At 30.9% G+C, this 23,980-nt stretch overlaps 1 protein-coding gene across 2 annotated transcripts in view; it reads left to right on the top strand.

Annotated features, from left to right (window-relative positions):
• The window catches only part of Mip (Myoinhibiting peptide precursor), a 30,633-nt gene extending 10,306 nt beyond the window's left edge, over positions 1–20,327 (top strand). Inside the window, exons 2-3 of one of the 2 annotated variants that reach the window (XM_065504299.1) lie at positions 19,248–19,717; positions 19,804–20,327. In XM_065504299.1, coding sequence (XP_065360371.1) covers positions 19,279–19,717; positions 19,804–19,943 — 579 coding nt within the window. In that variant the 5' untranslated portion in view covers positions 19,248–19,278 and the 3' untranslated portion in view covers positions 19,944–20,327. Of the gene's footprint in view, positions 1–19,247; positions 19,718–19,782 lie in introns of both variants that reach the window. The other variant, XM_065504298.1, reaches the window with a different exon arrangement.
• Positions 20,328–23,980: the final 3,653 nt, after the last annotated feature.

The raw sequence follows: 23,980 nt of genomic DNA, 5'->3' as shown, positions 1-23,980 counted from the left end.
TGCCGGTCTGTCTGTTTTTTAAAAAAGTTTACAGAATTTTTAAGAAAATTAGCAGATATTAGAAAACAAATTAGTGGCAATTGCAAAAATATTTGTAATTAAATAGACACCCTTTAAAATTTTGACTTAAGGTACGTTCACATTGTCCAATAAAATAATCTAAACTCACTTTCTATTAAAAAATTTATTTAAATTAAAAAATACTTTAATTTGTAAAAATCACATAGAAAATCATTATGATCATAACATGTAAGATCATGATAAAAATAGTTTATCATTTCTAATATTTATACAATGTGAACATACCCTATCACTTGTAGCTTCACTATCTATACTAGATTGAGTACATTGTATCTATCCATTCATTCATAATCTCTTAACAATATCAAATATTTAAACAAAATTTGTATACGCCTACTACATACAAAACTCTTGTATAATGTCTATTTCAATTTGTTAAATTATTTTACATACAAGCATTACAAATTGTGTAAAACATTTTTTTTTAATTAATTAATAGTAATTACTAAGACTTCAAATATGAATTGAAAAGTAGTAGGAAGTAGTTTTGTATAACTGTCTTAATTCAATCGATCAAAAAGTTATTTATGGGAAATATGAGTACAAATTGAATTATCATAATCACACTTACTAAAAGAGTTTTAGAATATTTTTGTAGAATACGTTAGAAGTTTAATAAATAACTTTTGCTTTTGTCATATATACTAAAATGTACCAGAATGTTTTTTAATTGCCAAGAAACCTTAATTTGATATGCAGATATTTTATATACAGAGAAGCAATACTTTTAAAACTTAAGATATTTTTTAATTTAAAATTTGCTGACATTTAAATCAAACTCACATTCCCAAATGCTCTCAAGCTTTTAAAAAATTTTCCAACACACAAATTTTAGTATCTAACAACATCAATCTAAATGAAATCAACATTTAAACCAAAAATCAACAACAATAATAACCCACATTATTTCCCTGAAATTCACCACAATTTTAAATTAAAACTACCAAAAATATGTAACGTTGATTAGATAAACACAAACTAATAAAAACTTTGTTTGATAAAATAAAGTTAATACTCGTTAAATTCACCAAATACCATAACTACTTCATTAGGTTTCCATTAAGTATGAGTTAATGGAAATTTGGGAAAATGTGTGAGTAGCTTTTCTAAACGAATATTTGTGTAATTAGTTATATTTAAATTACAAATCATTTAAACATAATTTCACATTTTTATAACAACCACCAAAAAAAAAAACAAATAAGATAGCTATATTCGGCTGTGCCGAATCTTATATACCCTTCACCAAATTATACTTCAAAATAAAAATTTTAAATATTTTTAGGTAAACAAAATTTATTTTTTTGCAGTTTTTTGATTTTTTGGAAAAAAAATTTTTAATTGTTTTTTTGAATTTTTTTTTTTTAATTTAAAAATTATTTTTTTTTTAATTTAAAATTTTTTTTTTGTTTTTTCATTTTTTTAATATTTAGCGAAAAAAAACTTTTGTTAAAAAAAAAATCGGGTTAAAAAATATTTTTCCGATTTTGACCCATTGTAGGTCCAACATACTATGGTTTTACGTTGCAAATGTCTTTGAAATATCTATCATTAGATATCCATATTGTCTATATTAATGACTTAGTAATCCATATATAGGTCAAAAATGGGTCAAAAATCGACGTTGTCCTGGTTTTTTGCTCATATTTATCTCAGCCAAATGGTATCTGAACATCCAACAATTTCATTACCCAAATGAAGGCATAACTACGGTGAACTCTCTGACCATCTATTCTTGCAAAAGGACAATTGGTACTAACTGAGGTACTATGCCGAAGGGTATCAATTGGATCGTCAAAGCAGTTGTTTAATCCTTCTTGTTTTATGGAGTACTGGTGTGGTGTCACGCCTTGGAGAATGCTACCCATCGGAAGGCCGTTGAACGAGTTCTAAGGACTATTGCGATATTGATTACAGGCTCTATAAGGTTTACCTACTATAAGGCACTTTTTACTATTTGAAACTGGTTAGATTTGATGGTGATACAAATGGCTCTCAATTCTGCTGTGAGACTGAATGCTGGCTGTTCGTGGTCTAGTAAGGAACTTGGGCACTCTAAGATACTGAGCTTTTACATAGTAATGGCGATTACTGCGTCGAAAAACCTTTTTATACCCTACACCACCATAGTGGGGTACATATTATTTTTGGTACATATTATTTTTTCAGCCCAAGGACGAAGCCTACTAAAACTGGCTGAAATCGGTCCATTATTTCACCTAGCGCCCATACAAATGTCCTTCCGAAAATGGATTTTATCGGCCATAAATGTTTAATTTATATATGTATCTCCACAAATTCCGATCCAAATAAGTTTTATATACACAAAATTCATGTCACCAAATTTTGTTACGATCGGTCCATAATTAGTCATAGCTCCCATATAGACCCGCTTCCGAAAATCACTTTAACTTGCATAAATCGCTTAAAAATGTTGGTTTACACACAAAATTCAACATAGTTAACTTTCATATAGACATAAATCACACGACCTAATTTTATGGGTGTCAGTCCATAATTGGTCATAGCTCCCATATAAGGCCCACTTCCGAAAATCACTCAAAAATATATATTATTGAAATTTTACTTAGTGTAGGGTATTATATGGTCGGGCTTGACCGACCATATAATATATACAGTGAGCCTCAAAAGTGAGTAAACACCAAAAATTATTTGACTTTTCTTAAGATAATGAAAATCCTAAAGCCTATCCATCGATTAAAATTTATAACTTTCAGTTTGTTAGAGATTGAGTTGAATAATAGATTCGGTTCTGAAAAATAAAGATTTAAGTTGGACTATAATGATTTTCATGATCTTAAAAAAATAGAAAAATTCACTGGTGTTTACTCACTTATGAGGTTGTGTGTATATTTCCTGATAGCAAGTTAACCGAGGAATACCGGGTATCCCTGAGTGAGGTTGCGAGATATTCTGGGATAACGCTTATATGGTTCCCTGAACACGATGGAAATCAGGGTAATTGTATGATAGTTGAATTGGCCCTTTTGCGATGATGAATGAGGAGGCGATCGATTCCTTTTTTGTTATTTCCCTTGCTAAATGCAAGATGGTTGTACAGCAGAATCTGTATGAGACTGTATAAAACAGGTGGACCAATTAACCATCCTGTGGTACAACGAGAGCGACTTGGCCCGTATGTGATGCCGGCTGGACGAATCTACTTATGGAATTCCGTCGTAAGTAACTGGGTCTACGGTACAACGACTATTGTAGAAGCTGTCATAATGAGGAAGAGGAGAAGCCAGTATCTCATCTATTCTGCCAATGCACGGCTCTGACAAACTTGAGGGAACGAATCCTCGGAATCCCATTCCTATCGTGTTATAAATCTCAGTAAGACGAATCCACACCTTCATCAGAGAATCTGGTTAGTTAACCTCGGAGACAACGGATGTATTATAAATACATTGCGTTTAGCCCTTGGGTATCACAATGGTATAAGTTTTGCTGCTTAACTAGTTGCCGCCGGTGGAACCTAATATAACTTATGGTGAACTCTCTAGTAGTTTGTGTCTCAATAAGCAACTCTGAGTTTTAAGTGCGTTAAAATTAACCCGGTCTAATTCACCCCAGCTGGATATTGTTGTAAGGTCACGATTTATCAAGTGCTCAATATTCATTCCTGAAAGTTTAGACTCAGAAAGAGCTGGTATATGGTGAAAAAATTATGATTAACAAATTATACTTCCGTCTGCGAATGAATAAATTGGATTTGAATTGATTGTTAATAAGTCATTCATGAAAATTAAAAAAAAGGAATAATTCCAGAGCATAACATAAAGACCTAAGAACAAACCGCCTCTATTACTTCTATTATAGCATGTTCACGAAGGAAACTTGAAATAGAACGAGAAAATTCATTCCCGACACTAAACAAGACCAGTGCATCATGTCACACTGTTTAAATGCCGAAAGAATCCCAATTATGTCTCCAGTTGAAAACCCATGAGGTCTCCTGTTAATAATTGAAAAAGTTCATCATTAATGATTGACAAAGTTCATCATCACGATAACCATCCGGATTGGTGGGTTCTTCCAATAATGAGGAAATTTGCTAGATAGCTAAGATATATAGAAAAGAAGGAGGAAAGCGAGAAAGTGATGAATACTTTTTTAGAACAAGTGCAGCAATACTATTCGGACGAGGTGATTTATACACATTGCGACCGAACAGAACTTTCTTGACTGATCGTATTTTATAAAGTAGAATCAATGCATTCATAGTTATAGAACAAAATAATCCGTTTTTATCATATTTTATACAAAATATTTAAGAAAAAAAAATAAACAATAGTGGTCTCCACATAAGGATTAAATATTTTTCAAATTTAAAATCAGCGACTTAGGAAAAATTTATAAAAATAAAATGTGGTGCCATCTATCAAACTAAAACAAAATACTTCTCACGTCCGATATAAATCATGTACATTTTTATCGATTTCTTGAATTTAACGATTATAAACAAACCCTTAAATTTTGTGATCAGTGCAAGGCATTCATAGACACCAACCAGGTCCCGAACATGATCGATCCAACCAACAAGAAAATTAACGAAGTTTATCAAAATTATTAAATAAAAAAGAATATTCACAATCAATAGCTGATCAAATTACATCAGAGAATTAGAGTACAAAATATCACTGTCCCATGATCTTTAACTTAGATGTATTTTCCGAGAATCATAGGGGTCATTTTAAACAGTTGATACACATACCACAAAAGCTCAGAGGGAGTCAGTTAGAATGCTTTTAATATTTTTCAGGGAATATGTTATATTTTATAGAAATCAATTGAATATGTATGTTTCAATTATATTTTCCAAATATGTATGTTCCAAGTATCACATGTGCCATTTCGGATAAATGCTAATGGGAGGTTCTCAAAAATAATGAATATATTTAAATTAGCGAAAAACCACATACACGTTGAATGAAAATGTGGCCAAACATAATGTACATTCTTACTTTTTCTAAATGAATGCCCTAGAATTATTTTAATGGTTTTTAAAATAAAACTTTTATTAGCTCCTCTCACTTGCCACATACAACCACATAATAAATCAACAACATTTCCACAAAAAAAAAAAATAAAAAAATTCCAAAATACTAATTTCTAATGCCCTTTCAAAAGAAAGGAATTTAAATTAAACTTAACCATTTGTAAATATTAACTTAAATATTTGTAAATATTTTTTGCCACTGCTACAAGTAATGTAGGGAAGCATAAAAATAAAATAAGTGTTAAAGTAAACAAATTTACAGCGGCATAGAAAAAAATTAGTAAATAAAACTGAAATGAAAGGAATTGAATTGAATTTCTAAATAAATTTGGCGAAACATTTATTTGTGTACGTGTGTCTAAAGGACTTTGCATCTCTCTCTCTGTATAGAGTTGTTTGCTCATCTAAAAATACAATACACGTTTGTGTAAGAGAAAAGTGGTGAACCGTGTTATCAACACATGAATATATGATGGGGAATCGATGTGTATAGATGCTAGAGATACGGCTGTTTGTAATATCAATATTTATTTAACGCCCTTTATTCATATTTTTGTATTTTAATTTTTCTTTTTTTTTAAATATTTTACATTTCATTTATGCTGTAACATTGTTCACTCCTTCTCAACAATCTTCAGAGTATACGAATATGTATATTTTCTTTTCTTTTTTTGGCCTACAACATTTATGGCCTCATAACCTTTGACAACTTCCGCAAGTGGCATTTTTAATACAACACACACTTGTTCTTATCAACCACGTACTTGGGTTGTTAAATGTGGGGGCTTCCCTGTCTAATGTGCTTAGTTGTTTCTTAGACCAGCTTTTTACGTGGCATCACTTGTGTATGATGTTTTTTTTTATTTTTTTTCATATTTAATACTAAACGGCATTAATTTCTTCATAATATGGCTCAAAAATATTGTATATTCAAATACTCATACTCAGTGGACAAGCAGCCTAGAAAAAAATTGCAAAAATGACTATACAAATAAACCAATAAGCTTTAAAATCGTGCTTAGAATGATGTCTTTATGCAAACAATTTTTTAAAAATATATACTAAATATGTAAAAAATAAACTAAAGAAATAAATTAATAAAGAACATTTTCTTTAAGATTTCGTAACAAATAGAGTTTGTCTGAAAAATAGTAAATTAATAATCAAGATATCTTAAAATAGCGAACTTACTTTTGCAAAATTAGATTACACCAGTCATCAAAAAGTTAATATTAGGGTATTCATTCGACTAATGATCGTTCGATTAATCGAATAATTTCTTACGAATAATTATTCGAAAAATTTAAAAATGGACATTTTCGAATAACGAATAATTCGAACAATTTTATGTAGAATAATCGAATAAAACGAATAAATGTTCATATATAAATTTATTAAATTGCTTAAAATTTTTCATAATTTCAAATTTAAATAAATAATAATGACTCTCAAAAATTTTATTGTTTCTGAAATTCGACAAATAACTAAAGACAAAGGGGCTTTCGATCACTGTATATGAGTGTTCCGATAGCTCCTTCTATAAATATATAAATATTTCTGCAAGAAGTTACAATTCTAAAAACAAATCTTTCAAAATTTTTAACTTAGGACTTGAACCAATGAAAATAAAAGGTACGGAATAAAATATTTATAATTTAGCTAGCGAAATATTAGAAGAATCGCAATTAATAATCAAAATATTAACTTAGATTAAAGTGGAGTTGAATGTGATGGAGAATGTGATTTTGAAACGGTCGTTGAAAGTGATATTGAGGACATTTATAATGATTACATTGAAATAGATGAAGGCCATGATCTTAAAATATATGTATATAAGTGATGCTATTAACCGCGTACGTAAGTGTTGCAAAATATTTAATAAATCGAATGATAAACACAAATATTGCAAACTAACGTTTTGTTGCAAGAAAAGCATGGGGTTCGTCTTATACATGATTTTGAACATGGTTGAACATCTTTGTCTAACATGGTAATAATATTTTTGCGTATTTGTAAATGCGTCAATCATGCACTGACTGACTTCAAAATAACCAAGTTCTTAATACGTTTATATTGTATTTGAATTCAGGATCACGTCCAACTAGCTCAAATGTTGTAAAGCATAGCTCCAAACGGAAACTAAAGGGTTTGCTAGTCAATTGTTTTGTAGATTGTTCGGGAGTTAATCTGATCAGAATATTTTTGTTGAAAATTTAATAATGGACTTTGTTTTCGAATGTTTTTTACCATTATCAATACTTGAATTGTTAACTTAACGTTATTTTTTGTTTTTCTTTAACAATAAAATATTAAAAAACCGAAATCAAAACTTCATTCTTTACTTTTTTTAAAAAAAATAAAATTATTCGAATAATTCGATTAATTTTAAACGTGTGATCGAATTATTCGAACAAATTAAAATCTCTTATTCGAATTATTCGTTTTATTCGAACAAGAGAAAAATCGAATACCCTAGTTAATATGATCGTACATTGTTTGATATTATTTTAATGTTTGATACTATTTGAGGAGCCGCAGAACAAAAGGTACTTTTTCGAATTTTTTTACAAATAAATTTTTTGGTATTTTTATAATATTTGGGCTGAAATCTTCTAGAAAAAATCAATTTCCCAAAATTTTCAAAAAAGTAACTTTTGTTCAGCGGCTCCTCATTTGATGCTCTTAAACTATTTTTAGTTTTCAATTTAAAAAAAAAATAATTCTTATAGAATGATTTCTTTTACAATTTAATGCATGACTTTAATTTTTATTAAAAACTAGTTGACCGGTAGCATTTACTAATGTTATTTCTTCATATTTCTCCAACCCTGCCTGTTCTTATTTATTTGCAAATAAAATACCTAAATTTGTACTGCATACTTTAGGGACTTTTTTATTACAGTTGACTGGACTCAAAAAAACCGGTTTTAGCAGTAATTTTTTAATTTTTTTTCTTTACAAACCATCTCCTGAAAATTTCGAATCGAATAAAAAAAAATCAGCCAAATCGCTCCAGCCGTTCTCACGTGATGACCATTTAATTTTTATATATATAGATATACATAATTTTGTATAACAGTATTTTAGAGTTTTAAATATAGAACACTTTGTGCATAATAGCTTTTTCTGTAGAAAATGGTGTGTATAACAGTTTGTTTCTACAAAGAATTTTCCGTTTAAAACCTTTTTCTATAGAAAATTGTGTGTATAACAGTTTTTTTCCTACAGAAAATTTTCAGTCGAACTGCTTTTTCTTTAAAAAAATAGTGTATAACAATTATTTCTATAGAAAATATTTTGTATAACAGTTTTTTCTATAACATTATTTTATATATCTGTTTTGTTCTATAGAAAATATATTGTATACAATTTTGAATCTATAAATTTTATAATTCTATTTTGTTTAATACTATAACAGTTTTTTCTATAGAAAATATTTTGTATAACAGTTTTTTTTATAGAAACTTTTTAGTTTAATAGTTTTTTCTACAGAAAATAGTTTGTATAACAGTTTCTTCTGTAGAAAATATTTTGTATATCCGTTTGTTTCTATAGAAAATATTTTTTATAGCAGGTTTTTTCTATAAAAAATATTTTGTATAACAGATTCTTCTGTAAAAATATTTTGTATACCAGTTTTCTACTATAGAAATTATTGTGTATAACAGTTTTCTCTATAGAAAATATTTGTATAATAGTTTTTTCTATAGAAAATACTTTGTATAACAGTTTTTTTTTATAGAAAATATTTTGTATAACAGTTTTCTCTATGGAAAATATTTCGTATAACAGTTTTTTCTATAGAAAATACTTTGTATAACAGTTTTTTTTATAGAATATCTTTTGTATATCATATATTCTAGAGAAAATATTTTGTATAACAGTTTGTTTTTTATAGAAAATCTTGTGAATAACAGTTTTTTCTATAGAAATTATAGAGTATAACAGTTTTCTCTATAGAAAATATTGTAAATAAGAGTTTGTTTTATAGAACACATTTTGTATAACAGTATAATTGTTGTCCTGAGTGACAACTTAACTTTTCGAGAATTAATAAATTTATAAAAAGGTGATATTGATTATAGCAGCGGGTCTCGAACCAACTACCAGCAAACCAATGCACTATGTGCCCATTTCCAATTTTTGCGGCCAACAAATAATAGCTTATTAAAAAACACCCTGTCTGTTTCTGTTGCAAACACTTTTTCACACTTGCATTTATTTGCGTGTAAATATTTCCATTTTATTTAAATTCTTTGTTTAGTTAGGTTGCTAAAAAAATAAAAATAAAACTCCAATACAAATATATCTTTTCATGCATAATTGAAATATCATTATGAATTGGAAGCTTTGAAAAATAGAATAAAAAATTATACAAATTTGTAAATTTGTCTGTTGAGTTCTACTGGTGGTATTATTTAGAAAATGTACAATAAAAGATGAGATCTTTTAATTTAAGATACAGCAGACGATGGAAAAATTTAGATAAAATCAAAAGTTTTTAATAAATTGTGAATGTTCAATCATTGTTAAAGTAAACGAGGATTTTTAAAATAAATAAATACTTCCGCACAGTGGTCCAGATGGGAAAATACATTAAGCTATCCAGGGAAATAAAATTTAAATAGATTTTATTAGGGAGTCACATTTTAATTAAGCTTTACAAGTTATTTTTATTAAAAACTCAAGTTAAAATGACTTATGTTTATAAGTATTAAGTTGCACAGTGGTTTAGAAATATTTTATTTTGGTGGCTCTGAACGATTGGAGATATCTTAATGACATTTTACACAACCCCTTTTTTCTAAATAGTTTTAACTGGTATTGCAACATGTGCCCGAGAGTTGTCATAATGGAATATTACGGTTTCATGTCTGGCCACATATTTTGGGGGTTTTCGGCCAATGCTCGCTTCAAACTAATCAGTTGCGTTCGTTACAGGTTCTCTGTGATGGTCTGGCCAGATTTCAGCAGCTCATAATATACTATTATGAGCTGCCATGAATATTTGGCTTTGGTGCCAGGTTTTCGTAATGGATCCATTTTTTATCGCAAATAATGATTCGGTGCAAAAATTACTTTCTTTTATAGCGTTCAAGCAGCATTTTAGACATTCAAAATCATCTTTCAAGGCCTTTCAACTTCAATTCGTATGGTACCCAATTTCCTTGCTTTTGGATAAATTCTGTAGCTCGAAAACATTTTGAAATTGTTGATTGAGTAGCCCCAATGATGATTTTGCAAGCTCTTGTTGAGTTTGACAACAATCTTCATGGAGTAATTCCTCAAAGTCTTGGTCTTCAAACCTTTTTGGCTGGCCTGGGCGATCTTTGTCTTCCGTGTCAAAATCATCACTTCTTAACCTCTTAAACCATATCGCCGATGAAACACGTTCACCATAAGCTTTGGTGGGCAATCGGTGTTTTTCAGCGGCAAATTTAATCAAAATAAAAAAGTAAGGAAGTATGGTCGGTGAGGCCCGACCATATAATACCCTACACTAAGTAAAAGAGCAAAAACATTTTTCTTTTAAAATTTCAATAATTTATATTTTTGAGTGATTTTCGGAAGTGGACCTTATATGGGGGCTATGACCAATTATGGACCGATCACCATGAAATTATGTCGTGTGATTTATGTCTATATTGAAGTTAAGTATGTTGAATTTTGTGTGTGTACCAACATTTTTAAGCGATTTATGCACGTTAAAGTGATTTTCGGAAGCGGGTCTATATGGGAGCTATGACAAATTATGGACCGATCGTAACAAAATTTGGTGACATGAATTTTGTGTATATAAAACTTATTTGGAGCGGAATTTGTGGAGATACATATATAAATTAAACATTTATGACCGATAAAGTCCAATTTCGGGAGGACATTTGTATGGGGGCTAGGTGAAATAGTGGACCGATTTCAGCCAGTTTCAATAGGCTTGGTCCTTGAGCTTGGTAAGGCAAAACTTCCCGCATATGAGGCTTTGTTGGCACAAAATTCGACATTTTCGAAGCAAAAAAAACGTTGTTGTTTTCATTATAATGTTTCATTATAATGTGACAGATATGTACCCATCAAAATGACATTAGAAAAAATCCGTGCTCAAAAGAAACCGCATTTTTAAGTAATACACTTAATACTAATTAACATAATTTCGAATTTTGTATATTCAAACATTTTCCCTTACCCAATATATATAGTGTGAAATGTTATGATTTCTATAACAATAAGTAACTGCCAACAATTCACAATCAATGAACTTTAATCATAAATTTGCAATTCTTTGACTTAAGAAATAATGACAACATAAAAGGCACATTGTTCTATATTGAGATAAATGTTGTAAAAATAGAAATGAATACGAGTACCATTATGGTGGAACAAACACACATTTGAATAAAGAAAATAATAGAATTTATTGAACAGTACTTACACCATAAATTTAATAGCACAATAAGAAATGGTAACAGTTTAATTTAAATACCCTACAGAAAAGTTTAAAGGATTTTAGAAAAAATACTAGATTTTGTTATCTTGAAATTTGAATATAATTTTAAAATTAATAGAAAAACAATGACTAAAAAAAATAAGTTTTTAAGAATATTAAATATTAAAATTGTTAGCTATCTTCAAATTTGTTGAAATAGTTATCATTTAATAGCTTGGAAACTTCAAATTATTTAAATAAAACATTGCTTAATCAGTTCATTAACAATTACTCCTAAAAATATACTTTACAATAAATATCTTCTGATATATATCACGAACCTGAACACTTCCGCCACATTTATGTTAATATCTTTGGCGTAGTTATTTATAAAATATTCCTTGGCTGTTACTTACTTTCTAAATGTTCTTAATACTCATTCCTCAGCCTTCAATATTTATAAAATACAAATCAAATACTTATAAATATTTTCTATATTTTAGAAACGTTTAACTAACTAACGAACACAAGTGTTAAAGCGTTGCTAGGTTAATTTAAATGCAAAAATTTTCACACTTTTCAAGTGAAGGTCCCACAAACAGCGCGGTGGGTGTTCAAATGTTTGTACGTGAGAGTAAATTTATACGCAGCAACAGATGTGTGAATAAAAATAGAATGAAATATATCACAACTGACAGACAAACAAACAAACGTGTTAGATATTTAGCAAATATTTATATGAGTTTGTTTGCAGCAGTTGACGCCTTAACTTATGTATATGCTGAATATTAATATAAAATGATAACAAAATTTAGTTCTTTACAAATTCCATTTAAAAGTGTTTAATCTATTGAGTAGAAATTTAATAGGAAATTGCTAAATATTTGTTACATATTTTCTTTATTTTAATATAGTAATTGTTTAAAAGATGATTCTATGCTTCTACATTTTTTTTATTAAGAATACATAACAAACTACAGTGCAACTTCGATAGTCCGGACATGAGCCACTCCGGTTACTCCAATAATTCGAAAGCTTCTACATACTATAGTCCGGAAAACTCGATAATCCGAACGAGCCTAAAACTATATGTGTCCGGATAGTCGAAGTTGCACTGTAATTATTTGTAGGTATAACACACTGCTACATTTTCTTGCCCAACTGTAATTATGATTGTGTATGTGTGTGTCTGTGTTTGAAGTCAAGTTAAATACTTTGATTAAACATTAGTAGACCGCCATAACTTCTAATGATTATTATGCCTTTTAACTAGTATTTAAGAGGGGGCGACACAAGAGAGTATCCATTTAACCACAGTAGGAAATTCATAGACTCATACACACAATCATAAATAAGTACTTTACAAGGTCTGTTATCATTCATAACCAATCAAGAATTATTATTACAAACAAAAACAAAACACAGGAAAATCAGTTAGTTACGAATACAGAATTACTACACGAAACATGTAGCAACACACAATCTTGTAGATTTACTACATAACCAACAATTTGTGGTGGTTTTCCCACTTACTATTGTCTGTCTGATTGCCACACAGTGGGATGAAATGTTAGGCAAATAAAAATTTGAATGATAAATAAGTATTTGCTAACAAAAGTTTGAAAAGTTAAAAATATATTTTTAAATCCAAAAGAAATTAAGCATTTTTTGTGGATTTCTCCATTCCTTGTGTACCATTGAGTAATATTCCCATAAGACTCAACAAGACATATATTTCCTTGATCTTTAGGAAATTCTAAGTCGATTGAGCTATGCATGCCCGTTTGGCTGTGCAAAACATAAGAGCATTTCAAAGTGTAGCGTATCCCAGAGAGAGCGTTCTGCATCCATCGAAACAAATAGTAGTCGGATGGGGCAAGGTCTGGACTATAAAACGGATGTGGTAAAACTTCCCAAACACTTCTTTCTAAATAGTTTTAACAGATATTGCAACATGTTTCTGAGTGTTGTCATGATGGAATATTACAGTTTCATGCCTGGCCGAATATTCTGGGCGTTTGTCTGCCAGTGCTCGCTTCAAACGAATCAGTTGCGTTCGGTACAGGTTCCCTGAGATGGTCTGTACAGATTTAAGCAGCTCATAATAGATATGAACCTTTTGGTCTCACCAAATATAGATGATTACACAGAGAAAACAGATTCGTGATAGCAACCGAATTCGTTGTGGTTACACAATTTTGGAAGGGGTAACAAAAGTTTAGTTGCTTCAACCGAAATTCTTCTTTATCAACTGACTTTCTGTTGATAGAACCGAAAAATTCGATGTGTGCAACCGAATCGTTTCGATTGGCAACAAATTCGGTTGCTATCACGAATCTGTTATCTCTGTGTACCTTATCGCATTGAATATTTGGCTTTGGTGACGATTCGGCTGGTTGGCCGTGCTTCACATACGATCTCTTATGCTTCGGGTTATTGTAATGGATCCATTTTTCATAGCAAGTAATGATTCGGTGCAAAAATTATTTTCTTTTATAGAGTTCTAGCATCATTTCAGACATGCAAAATCGTCTTTGAAGGTCTCTTGGCTTCAAATAGTATGGTATCCCATTTCCCTGTTTTTGGATGAATCATGTTGCTCAGAAACCTTTTGAAATAGCTGTTTGAGTAGCTACCTATGATTTTTTTTTTTGAGTTTTAAAACAATCTTCATGGAGTATAACGCCTCCAATTGTTGTCTTCAAACTTGTTTTGGCTCACCTGGACAATCTTTGTCTTTCGTGTCAAAACCATCTCTCGATGAAACACATTCACCACAAGCTTTGGTGAGCAATCGGAGAGCTTCAAATTAAAGAAATAAAGCAAAACTTCCCGATTATGACGCTTTGTTGGCACAAAACTCGGAATTTTCGAACCAAAAAAACCAGAAAAAATAATCGGCGTACCGAGTTGTATAAAGAACCGCTCATAACTGGTCCTAGCTACCACATAAGGACAACTTTCGAAATCCAGGATTTATAATAAATTAACTTTTAATAGCCCTCGCCAATTTTTTTTTTTTTAATTCAATATGGCATTTCTAGACCGGAAATGAGCTACGATCAAAAAGCCAATGACTTAATGAACACATTGTATGAGTCAATAAGTTCGCGACTTTTTGAATTTCCTAGCTTTTAACTGAAAGAGCCACACAGCTCCTTTCAACAGACATCTGTCAATTGACTCCTGTTAAAATTTGAACAAGCTGCGTTATTTAGTTTGTGTTTAATAGCCATTGATAGCAGACTACCTCGTGATTTGGGGAGAAATTGGAAAAAAGTGAAATTCGTCTGCTTATTTAGCATTATTTTTTGCGGAAAAAAGGCAATAAATACTATGGGAACTCTGAACCATCCACTTCAATGGTAAAAAATGGTTTACTGAATTTCGTTGTGGCCGTACACGGAACATTCCGAACGTTCTGGACGCCCAGTTGAGGTCTCAACACCCGAAAAAACAATTCTTTCAAACTCCAAAGACCTATTGGAGTTTGAAAGGACCAGAGATTGTGGAAGCCGTAGGCATCACACATGGCTCAGTGGTTTAAATTTTAAATGATCACTTGGGTTTGAGAAAGCTTTCCGCACACTCGACATCCATTGCTCACAATCGGGTGCATAAAAGTGTACACACATGTGCAATTTCTATGGCAAAAATCCATGAATTAGGCTACGAAATGCTACCTCTTCCGCCTTATTCTCCGGATTTAACTACGAGTGACTATTTCTTGTTTCGAAACCTGATAAAATGTCTCGGCGGATAGAGATTTGACTCCAACGATGAAATCATCTCACAAAAAATATTTATTTTTATGACATCTACAAATTTTATTTTTTGGAAGGGATACAAAAATTGGAGAAACGTTGGACAAAGTGAATAGAGCTCAAAGGAGACTATGCTGTGTTTCATTCAAAAATGCATGGATTTTTTAAACCACCATAGCATATACATATAATATCTGTTGTAAATTTCATTGAAATTGAAAAATCCGAAAATAGAAATTTTCTGTCAGTTTTGGAATGATAACTCCACCTCTATATTTAAAAATATGTGTTACCATTAAATTTTCCATCGGTCTGTCCCACTGTATATCTGCATGTTTCACAAATTCTCTGTAATTCTAAACAAATGTTTGTATTAAAGTGTTCAAGTGTTTCTGTATTTATGTTTTACGTAATTTTTACTACTTCTTAGTAGAGACATTTAATCAATTAAAGAGGATTGTAGGTTTAAATGTATAAATTACTTATTTACTTTTTTTCCGGCAGTTGCTCACTCACTTGTTGTTTGTTTGTTTGAGGTGTTGTTGTTCTTTTAATTGTTGTTGGGGTTAACGTTAACTAAGAGCAGTGTCATAATGGCAGTTGAGCTTTGTGGTATTATTTTAAATTTGTCCCTTGAGAATGAATTTAAAACAAAAAAAAAAACTTTTAATTGACTACACTTAACACTCATGTGGTGGTGGTGGTGGTGTTGGTTTGTGTGGGCTTCCACTAACTCATACACTCTTGTTAGAGTAAAAATGTATTGCATTTAATGCCACATTTGTAGCATAATTTTAGGCATTAATTAAGTCAATATGTATTTCAAAGTCATAAGTCGTCAGAGAGTTGTGGTCAAAATGGCTTTGTGTTTATGTTGAGCAATTAAGGAACTAAAACATAAGTACCACCCTAGGAATTCATGTGCGTAATATTAAGTAATAATATGTTTATTTATGTGCAAGGAAGACATTACCTTCCTACACAAATCCCTTTGAAACGCAGTACATACATTATTTTCTTTGATTGTTATTTAAACTTTTCCAAATATAGATTTATCTTAAACATTTAGCCAAATGCCAACACCACTACAATGATGGCGTGGGTGTCATATTTGCTGGCAAAATGCTATTAATTAATGGTATACAATGTTTTGACTGTTAATAATGATCACAGCTAGATTTAGAGGTTAAATTAAAGCAGTCAATGGTAAATAATTTTGTGAATGTATCACAATGTGTGATTGACAATAACACGTATGTAAGTGCTTTTGAGTTTATACTCAGCAGTATCCTATAGGATACTGTCTCAAACTATTGATTTTATCTATCATTTAGGGTGACAACTAGTTTCATAACTAGCTATGTGACTAGTTATTTAACTCTTTGCGGTTGGGTGGTTAGTTTACTAACCACATTTTCTATAGTCTTTAAAACTTAGCTTACTGGCATCTATTGCGATTTTACTAAACAATTATATTTTCTGAAGTCATCGTTTATGATTTTTTTGAAAAACTTTGCCGTCAGGGTGCTCTGGTTAGATAAATATATTAATTTGAAAATATTGTAGAAATTAGTTTTTGTAAGAGACTTTCACGCATGCAATAAAAAAAGCAGAGAGTGTTTATTGTTCATCGAATTCAGTGTTACTTACTTACTTTGATAATTCGGTTGTTTGATCAGAAAATTTAGTCAAAAATATTAGATTTCCAAAAAATTTATAGGAAACAAAATTTTTTATCATGATTATTTTTAATGCAAACCGCTACGGTGGTTAGTAAACTAACCACTTAACTCCTGAGACTGTCTGATAGCTGTTCCAAAGAAGTCAACGGATTGTATTGCATGTAGTCAGTTAGCTCAAACCAATTGACTTCAAATAGTCAGTTAAAAAGACATCTCATAGACAGTCCAATAATCGATTGTTTGTAAACAAACCTTCCTCCGACAATTCGCCAATAGATTACTTCTCGTGGGTAAAATAACTACTTTCTAAAGTGCAGTACAAAATAAACATTTAAAGTGACTACACTCTAGACTACTTAGAGACACTTAGGTGACAATGTCTTCACGCTGGATAACATAGGGTGTATAGTAACCACTTGATTTCTATCTGCACTACAAAGGTCACATATGTATCAAATGACTCAAAATATATAAATTGGAGCCAGCCAAGTTGTCAGAAATTAGTGACAATTATACTGTCTATTATAAGGGATACATTGACTACTTGCTTAACTGCTGGGTAGTACATAGATTGAATCTTAGGATATTTTGTAAAACGTAATAATTTTGTGTGAAGAATGCTGGAGAATTTTTGAAAATAAAGGGTTTTTCAATAAGAGCGCTACAAAAGTTTTTTTTAAAATAAAACAAAAATGGTTTTGGATATCAATGAAATTCTTTATTCCTGTGAAAGTACGTTCGATGCCATTATGTATGGAACTCGATTTCTTTTGCATGGCCACCACGGACAAGCTTGCAGAAGTCCAGACGCTGAACCCAATTTTCTACGGTTTTCAAGCATAAATCGGCCGATACTGCTGCAATTTCACGTTCGATATTCGTATGAAGTTCATCAATCGTCGATGGCTTGTTGGCGGTATAGACCATAGAATTGACTGACGTAGCCCCACAGGAAATAGTCTAACGGCGTCAAATCGCACGACCAAGGCGGCCAATCGACTGGATCATTTCGTAAGATAACACGTTCTCCAAACTTGGTTTCCAATGAATTGATTGTGACATTCGCTGTGTGGCTTGTGGCACCGTCCTGTTAGAACCACATGTCCTCCAAGTCCATATCATCCAATTGGGTCCAAAAATATTCTGTTATCATTGAACGGAAGCGATTCACAGTAACGTGCCGGTCTTAATCATCACGGAAGAAGTACGGCCCAATGACGCCGCCGACCCATAAACCGCACCAAACCGTAATTTTTTCGGGATGCAATGATGACTCATGGAGTACGTGTGGATTGCTGTCTGACCAATAACGCATATTTTGCTTATTGACGAAGCCATTCAGCCAGAAATGAGCCTCATTGCTGAAGATGATTTTTCGATGATAATCCGCTCTTAACGTTGAGGCAACTTACTCCGAATTTCGGTAGTAAATTTTAATAATTTCGATTTGTTTTTGGCTCGTATATCTTTCCATCATGAAATGGCAAACCTTACTGAAGAGAAATGTCAAAAGAGCGGCAAAAAATATGGCGTCGTTTGCTGTCCCTATCGGTCTATTTTAGCGTCCCTGTCAGCGTTGCCGCTTTGGTCCAATTGGACCAAAATTGGTTTGAAGTTAACAAATTGACTTTTGGTAGTTTGGTTGGTTTGTTCCGATATTTGTCGTATTTTGGTAGGCTACGATATTTCTGAATACGAAGTAACGAAAAAACTACTTATGTTAAGCCAAAATAATAAAACTACATATTTGCAAAATATGAAGATAGCATTTTCTAAAATATTTAGTTTAGTTAGGTAAATGTGTAGTGTTGAGTTCAAAAAATGCCAAAGGGCTCTCAAAACTTTTATTTTCTAATAATATGTGTTAAACTCTGCTTCAATATCATTCTTCCTCTGGATAATTTTATAGCAGCATTAATATAATTTTAAGTTAACTATTAATTTTGAAACGAATTCATATAGAATTTCTCGAATATTTTAAATTTGGTAGGTTTTGGTAGGCTTTGGTAGTTTTTAATTAGAAATTTGGTAGGAAAAATATTTTATGAGTGGCAACGCTGGTCCCTGTTGAAAAAAAAACCCTTTATGGAGAATGAATTGCATTTTGATTTACAAAATTATTTATACATTTTAGTTAGTATAATGATTCCAACATAGCCTCTTTCGGCCAGATAAAACTTACACACAAAAACGCCAAAAATATTTCTTTATTTTTTAATATTTTCAACCTCTGCAATCTAACATTAAAAATCTTCACTTTTTTCTAATTTCAGTTCCCATTAAATAAACAAACCAACAGACACAATGCACATGACAATTGCCCTAAATCAACCCTGGCCCTATTTGTTCTCCCTACAAATCCTGCTGGCCATGACACTAATGAGCTCAAATTGGGAATCTGTTAGTGCCAATGCTGTTACCCCCGAAATTCCCACAGTCAGCGATAATGAAAACGAATTCATGATGGATAATGATGAAGATGTGCATCAATGGGGCAAGAGAGAGGCAAAACAATGGAATCAATTGATGCATGCATGGGGTAAGAGAGAATCAACAAACTTCAATAACGATATGATGGAAAATGAAGACATGGTACCAGTACTGGCATATTTTGCAAATCCAGCCATTAACTATGAAAATGCCGATATGGATGATGAGAATATTTTGAACGAAAAGCGAGGATGGAAGAAAATGAATGTAGCCTGGGGTAAGAGACGTAATGCTTCTCCCTACATGAACAGAGGTGGGTTTTTATGTTTTTTTTTAGAAATTTGAAGTAAATACATAATAAAACTTATTAATATATAGATTTTGTACCTTCTGCTTCAGCCTCCGGATCATGGGGTAAACGTGAGCCCAATTGGAACAATTTGAAGGGTATGTGGGGTAAGCGAAGTGCCAACCAGGACTGGCATAGTATGCGCGGTAGCTGGGGCAAGCGTGCTGCCCAATTACCCGAAACCAACTAAATTCTGTAGACAACTGAAGAGACCATGTAATAATGTAATGTAGAGAAACAAGATAACTATAACTAACTATTTATTAGTGGCTGCTGGTATTTTGAACATAATCTTAAACTTTTTAAATTTTTAGTAGAAAAACCACATATTAACTTAATAATATGTATAAAAACTAATATAAAATATTTCCAAAAAATATACATACTACTATATAAACAAATAAATATATATATATTAAGTTTAAGTTAAAATATTGCTTTAAATAAAAAATATATTACATAAAATAATCAAAAATCTTAAATTTATTTAAAACCTAAATAATATATTTTAATAAATATTTCAAAATAAACAAAATTGCATGAAAGCCTTTAATTATTTTCTTCTACTTGTATTTATTTAGTTAAACATTTCCTAAAAATCATTGTAAAATATTTGAAAATTTAAAAAAAAAAACAGTATTATATTTAATCATTAACAAATATATCTAGTATGCTTATAATTTTACAAAATAAAAGTAATTTAATTTAAAAAAAACATTGTATTATAGGGGAAACTTCTGATGATTGAAAAATTTATTGTAAAAACAAAAATGGAAATATATATGCAATTTGAATAAATCTATTAGAATTTAAATAAAACAATAACAATTATAAATCTAAATAAAATCTAGTATGTATTAAAATTTAGACAACATTCTATTTATGTGCCATGAATGGATGGAGGCTGAGTTCGCAAGACCTGGAAACGTTTAAGCAACAATTTTTAATTATAAATAACAAAAAAAAATAAAAATCAATTATAAAAATGCAAACAATAAATAATGAAATGGAATAAAAAATTTTCAATAAATTGAATTAATTACATTCTTTAGATTTTTTACATTAATAGTGTTAAAACACAACTAATTGGAATAGGTTTCATGAAAGTATATGGTATTTAAAAACATTGTTATAATTTTTCTGATCTGTTTAGTTTTTATTTAAGCTAGTAAAATAAATTTTACATGCAAAATTTAACGGCAAATGTTCAGTAATACATATACGATTTTAATGCTGAACTGAAGGAAAAAGCTAACTATGATAAATACAGTGCACTCGCGATAATATGAACACCCCAATATATGAACACTTTTTTACTTCCATTGGGTACTCTAAAATATGAACTTTTTGAACTAAGCTGTTCACATTTTAACCCTTTCACGACCATAAGACTATTTGGATAAAAGTAATAATTTTGACTATTTAATATAATGTAATATATTTTGAAATTAAAACAAAAAAATGTTAACGGATTTACTGGAATTTTGGTCGTAAAGTGCAAATTTTCGTTCCCCATACTCATGTTTATTGACTATATATCAATGCACGCAACATGAATAATAATTTTATAACTTTTTGTAACAAAGATGCATTTACCAGGCCGAATAGTATCGCAATATAAAATTTAAAAAATAAATTTTTCACTTAAAAACATTTTTGGACAATTCTTGAACACAGTACCAAAATAAAACTGTAAATTTTCAAAGACAATAAAAAAAACAAGTAAGAGAGCTATATTCGGCTGTGCCGAATCTTATATATCCTTCACCAAATTATACTTCAAAATTTTAAATATTTTAAGGTAAACAAAATTAAATTTTTTTCCAGTTTTTTTAATTTTTTGAAAAAACATTTTTTTTCGATTGTTATTTTAAATTTTTTTTTTTTAATTTAAATTTTAAAATTTTTTTTTTGTTTTTTCAATTTTTTTTTTTTAAAAAAAAATCGGGTTAAAATTTTTTTTTCCGATTTTAACCCATTGTAGGTCCAACTTACTATGGTCTTATATACGTCATTCCAAATGTCTTTGAAATATCTATCATTAGATATCCATATTGTCTATATTAATGCCTTAGTAATCCAGATATAGGTCAAAAATAGGTCATTAATCGAGGTTGTCTTGATTTTTTCCTCATATCTCAGCCATTTGTGGACCGATTTTGCTGATTTTAAATAGCAAAATTCTCGAAAGCATGTCTGACAGAATTATTGAAGATTTGGATCCAGAAGATATCTGGGGTCTTCAGAAAATTGATTTCAACATACAGACGGGCAGACAGACGGACATGGCTTAATCGACTCCGCTATCTATAAGGATCCAGAATATATATACTTTATAGGGTCGGAAATGAAAAATGTAGAAATTACAAACGGAATGACAAACTTATATATACCCTTCTCACGACGGTGAGGGGTATAACAAGTAAGAGTGTATATTCGGCTGTGCCTAATCTTATATTCCCCTCACCAAATTATACTTCAAAATAAAAATTTTAAATATTTTTAGGTGAACAAAATTTATTTTTTTTGCAGTTTTTTAATTTTTTGGAAAAAAAAAATTTTGAATTGTTTTTTTTTAAATTTTTTTGTTTAATTTTTTTTTTGGTGACCCATTGTAGGTCCAACTTACTATGGTCTTATATACGTCGATGCAAAGGTCTTTGAAATATCTATCATTAGATATCCATGTTGTCTATATTAATGACTTAGTAATCCAGATATACATACATAGGTTAAAAATTTGTCAAAAATCGAGGTTGTCCTGGTTTTTTCCTCATATCTCAGCCATTTGTGGACTCGAAAGCATGTCTGACAGAATAATTGAAGATTTGGATCGCGAAAATATCTGCTGTCATCAGAAAATTTATTTCAACAGACAGACAATCGAGGTTGTCCTGGTTTTTCCTCATATCTCAGCCATTTTTGTGGACCGATTTTGCTAATTTTAAATAGGAAACTTCTCGAAAGCATGTCTGACAGAATTATTAAAGATTTGGATACCAAAGTTATCTGGGGTCTTCAGAAAATTGATTTCAACAGACAGACAGACGGACATGGCTTAATTGACTCCGCTATCTATAAGGATCCAGAATATATATACTTTATAGGGTCGGAAAATTATATTGTGGAAATTACAAACGGAATATATACCCTTCTCACGAAGGTGAAGGGTATAATTAATAATTATAACCAGGGCATACATATAGAAACAGAGGGAATCTGCCTGCCACTGTGGCCGGACATCAAAGTGCCATACAGACTCCCAGACACTGCATCCATTCAGATTTCCTAGCGATCTGGGAAGTCAATTGATAAGGATCAATCGGATAGCTACCAATTGAAAAACGTTAAGACCAATTTTTATTATTTCTTCAACGGTACTTTGGCAGTAACGGGCTTGATAAGGAGACACGTCACAGAGAGGTGACAATTTATATAGATTGGGTACCAGGCCACTGTAATACACATAGAAATGAGTTAGCAGGTAAACTGGCGAGATAGGTTTCGGATCTGAACTATATTCACCCCTATAGCGAATCAATATTTTCCATTTCTTGTTCATCAACTTTGTTGACGTGAAAAAATTCCCCATGTTGTGAAATTTTTAAATGAAATTTTGAAAACAATAAGCAGCTTTTACGAAAAAAAAATCAACTATTGTAAATGAAAAGTTAATGGGAATCACGATAGCAATTTTCCCTTCGAGGGAAATGGATATTTATTTAATGGGAACAAAATTTCACATGTTAATAGGAACCGGAAGGTTAAACCTTCTATATACTGGGAGGTTTATTTAACCTTTTTCCTTCTATTGGTTGCTATTCGAATGATTCTGGGACTCTACGAACCAATCCTGGTATAGTAGGAAGGATCTCACACTCAGTCCACTGTCAGTACTCCGGCTACTGAGTGAATTTTCCAACAGTTGTGATATCGTGCCCAAGTGGATCCCCAGAGATTGAAACTGCAACGTCATCCACATAGGCGACAGTTTTATTTATAACTCAAGAGATCCAATTTCTTGAGCAGAAAATCTTGTACGGAATCTGGCATCAATGATCCTGTCGAAGAACTGTTTCCAAAAAAAAAATAAGAAATCAATCAATCAACACCGCTGGCACTGGGCTCACTCACTACTTACTTAATTTTCCAGAGTATAAGAGTAAGATGACATTCTGTGTCGTAAATTCACCGGATTCTCTCACTCCAACGATTTTCGCAGACCCC

This window comes from Calliphora vicina, chromosome 3, assembly GCF_958450345.1.
Source record: "Calliphora vicina chromosome 3, idCalVici1.1, whole genome shotgun sequence".
Lineage (NCBI taxonomy): Eukaryota > Metazoa > Arthropoda > Insecta > Diptera > Calliphoridae > Calliphora > Calliphora vicina.
The sequence above is the reverse complement of the archived record's forward strand: the minus strand, read 5'-3'. Positions and strand labels throughout refer to the sequence as shown.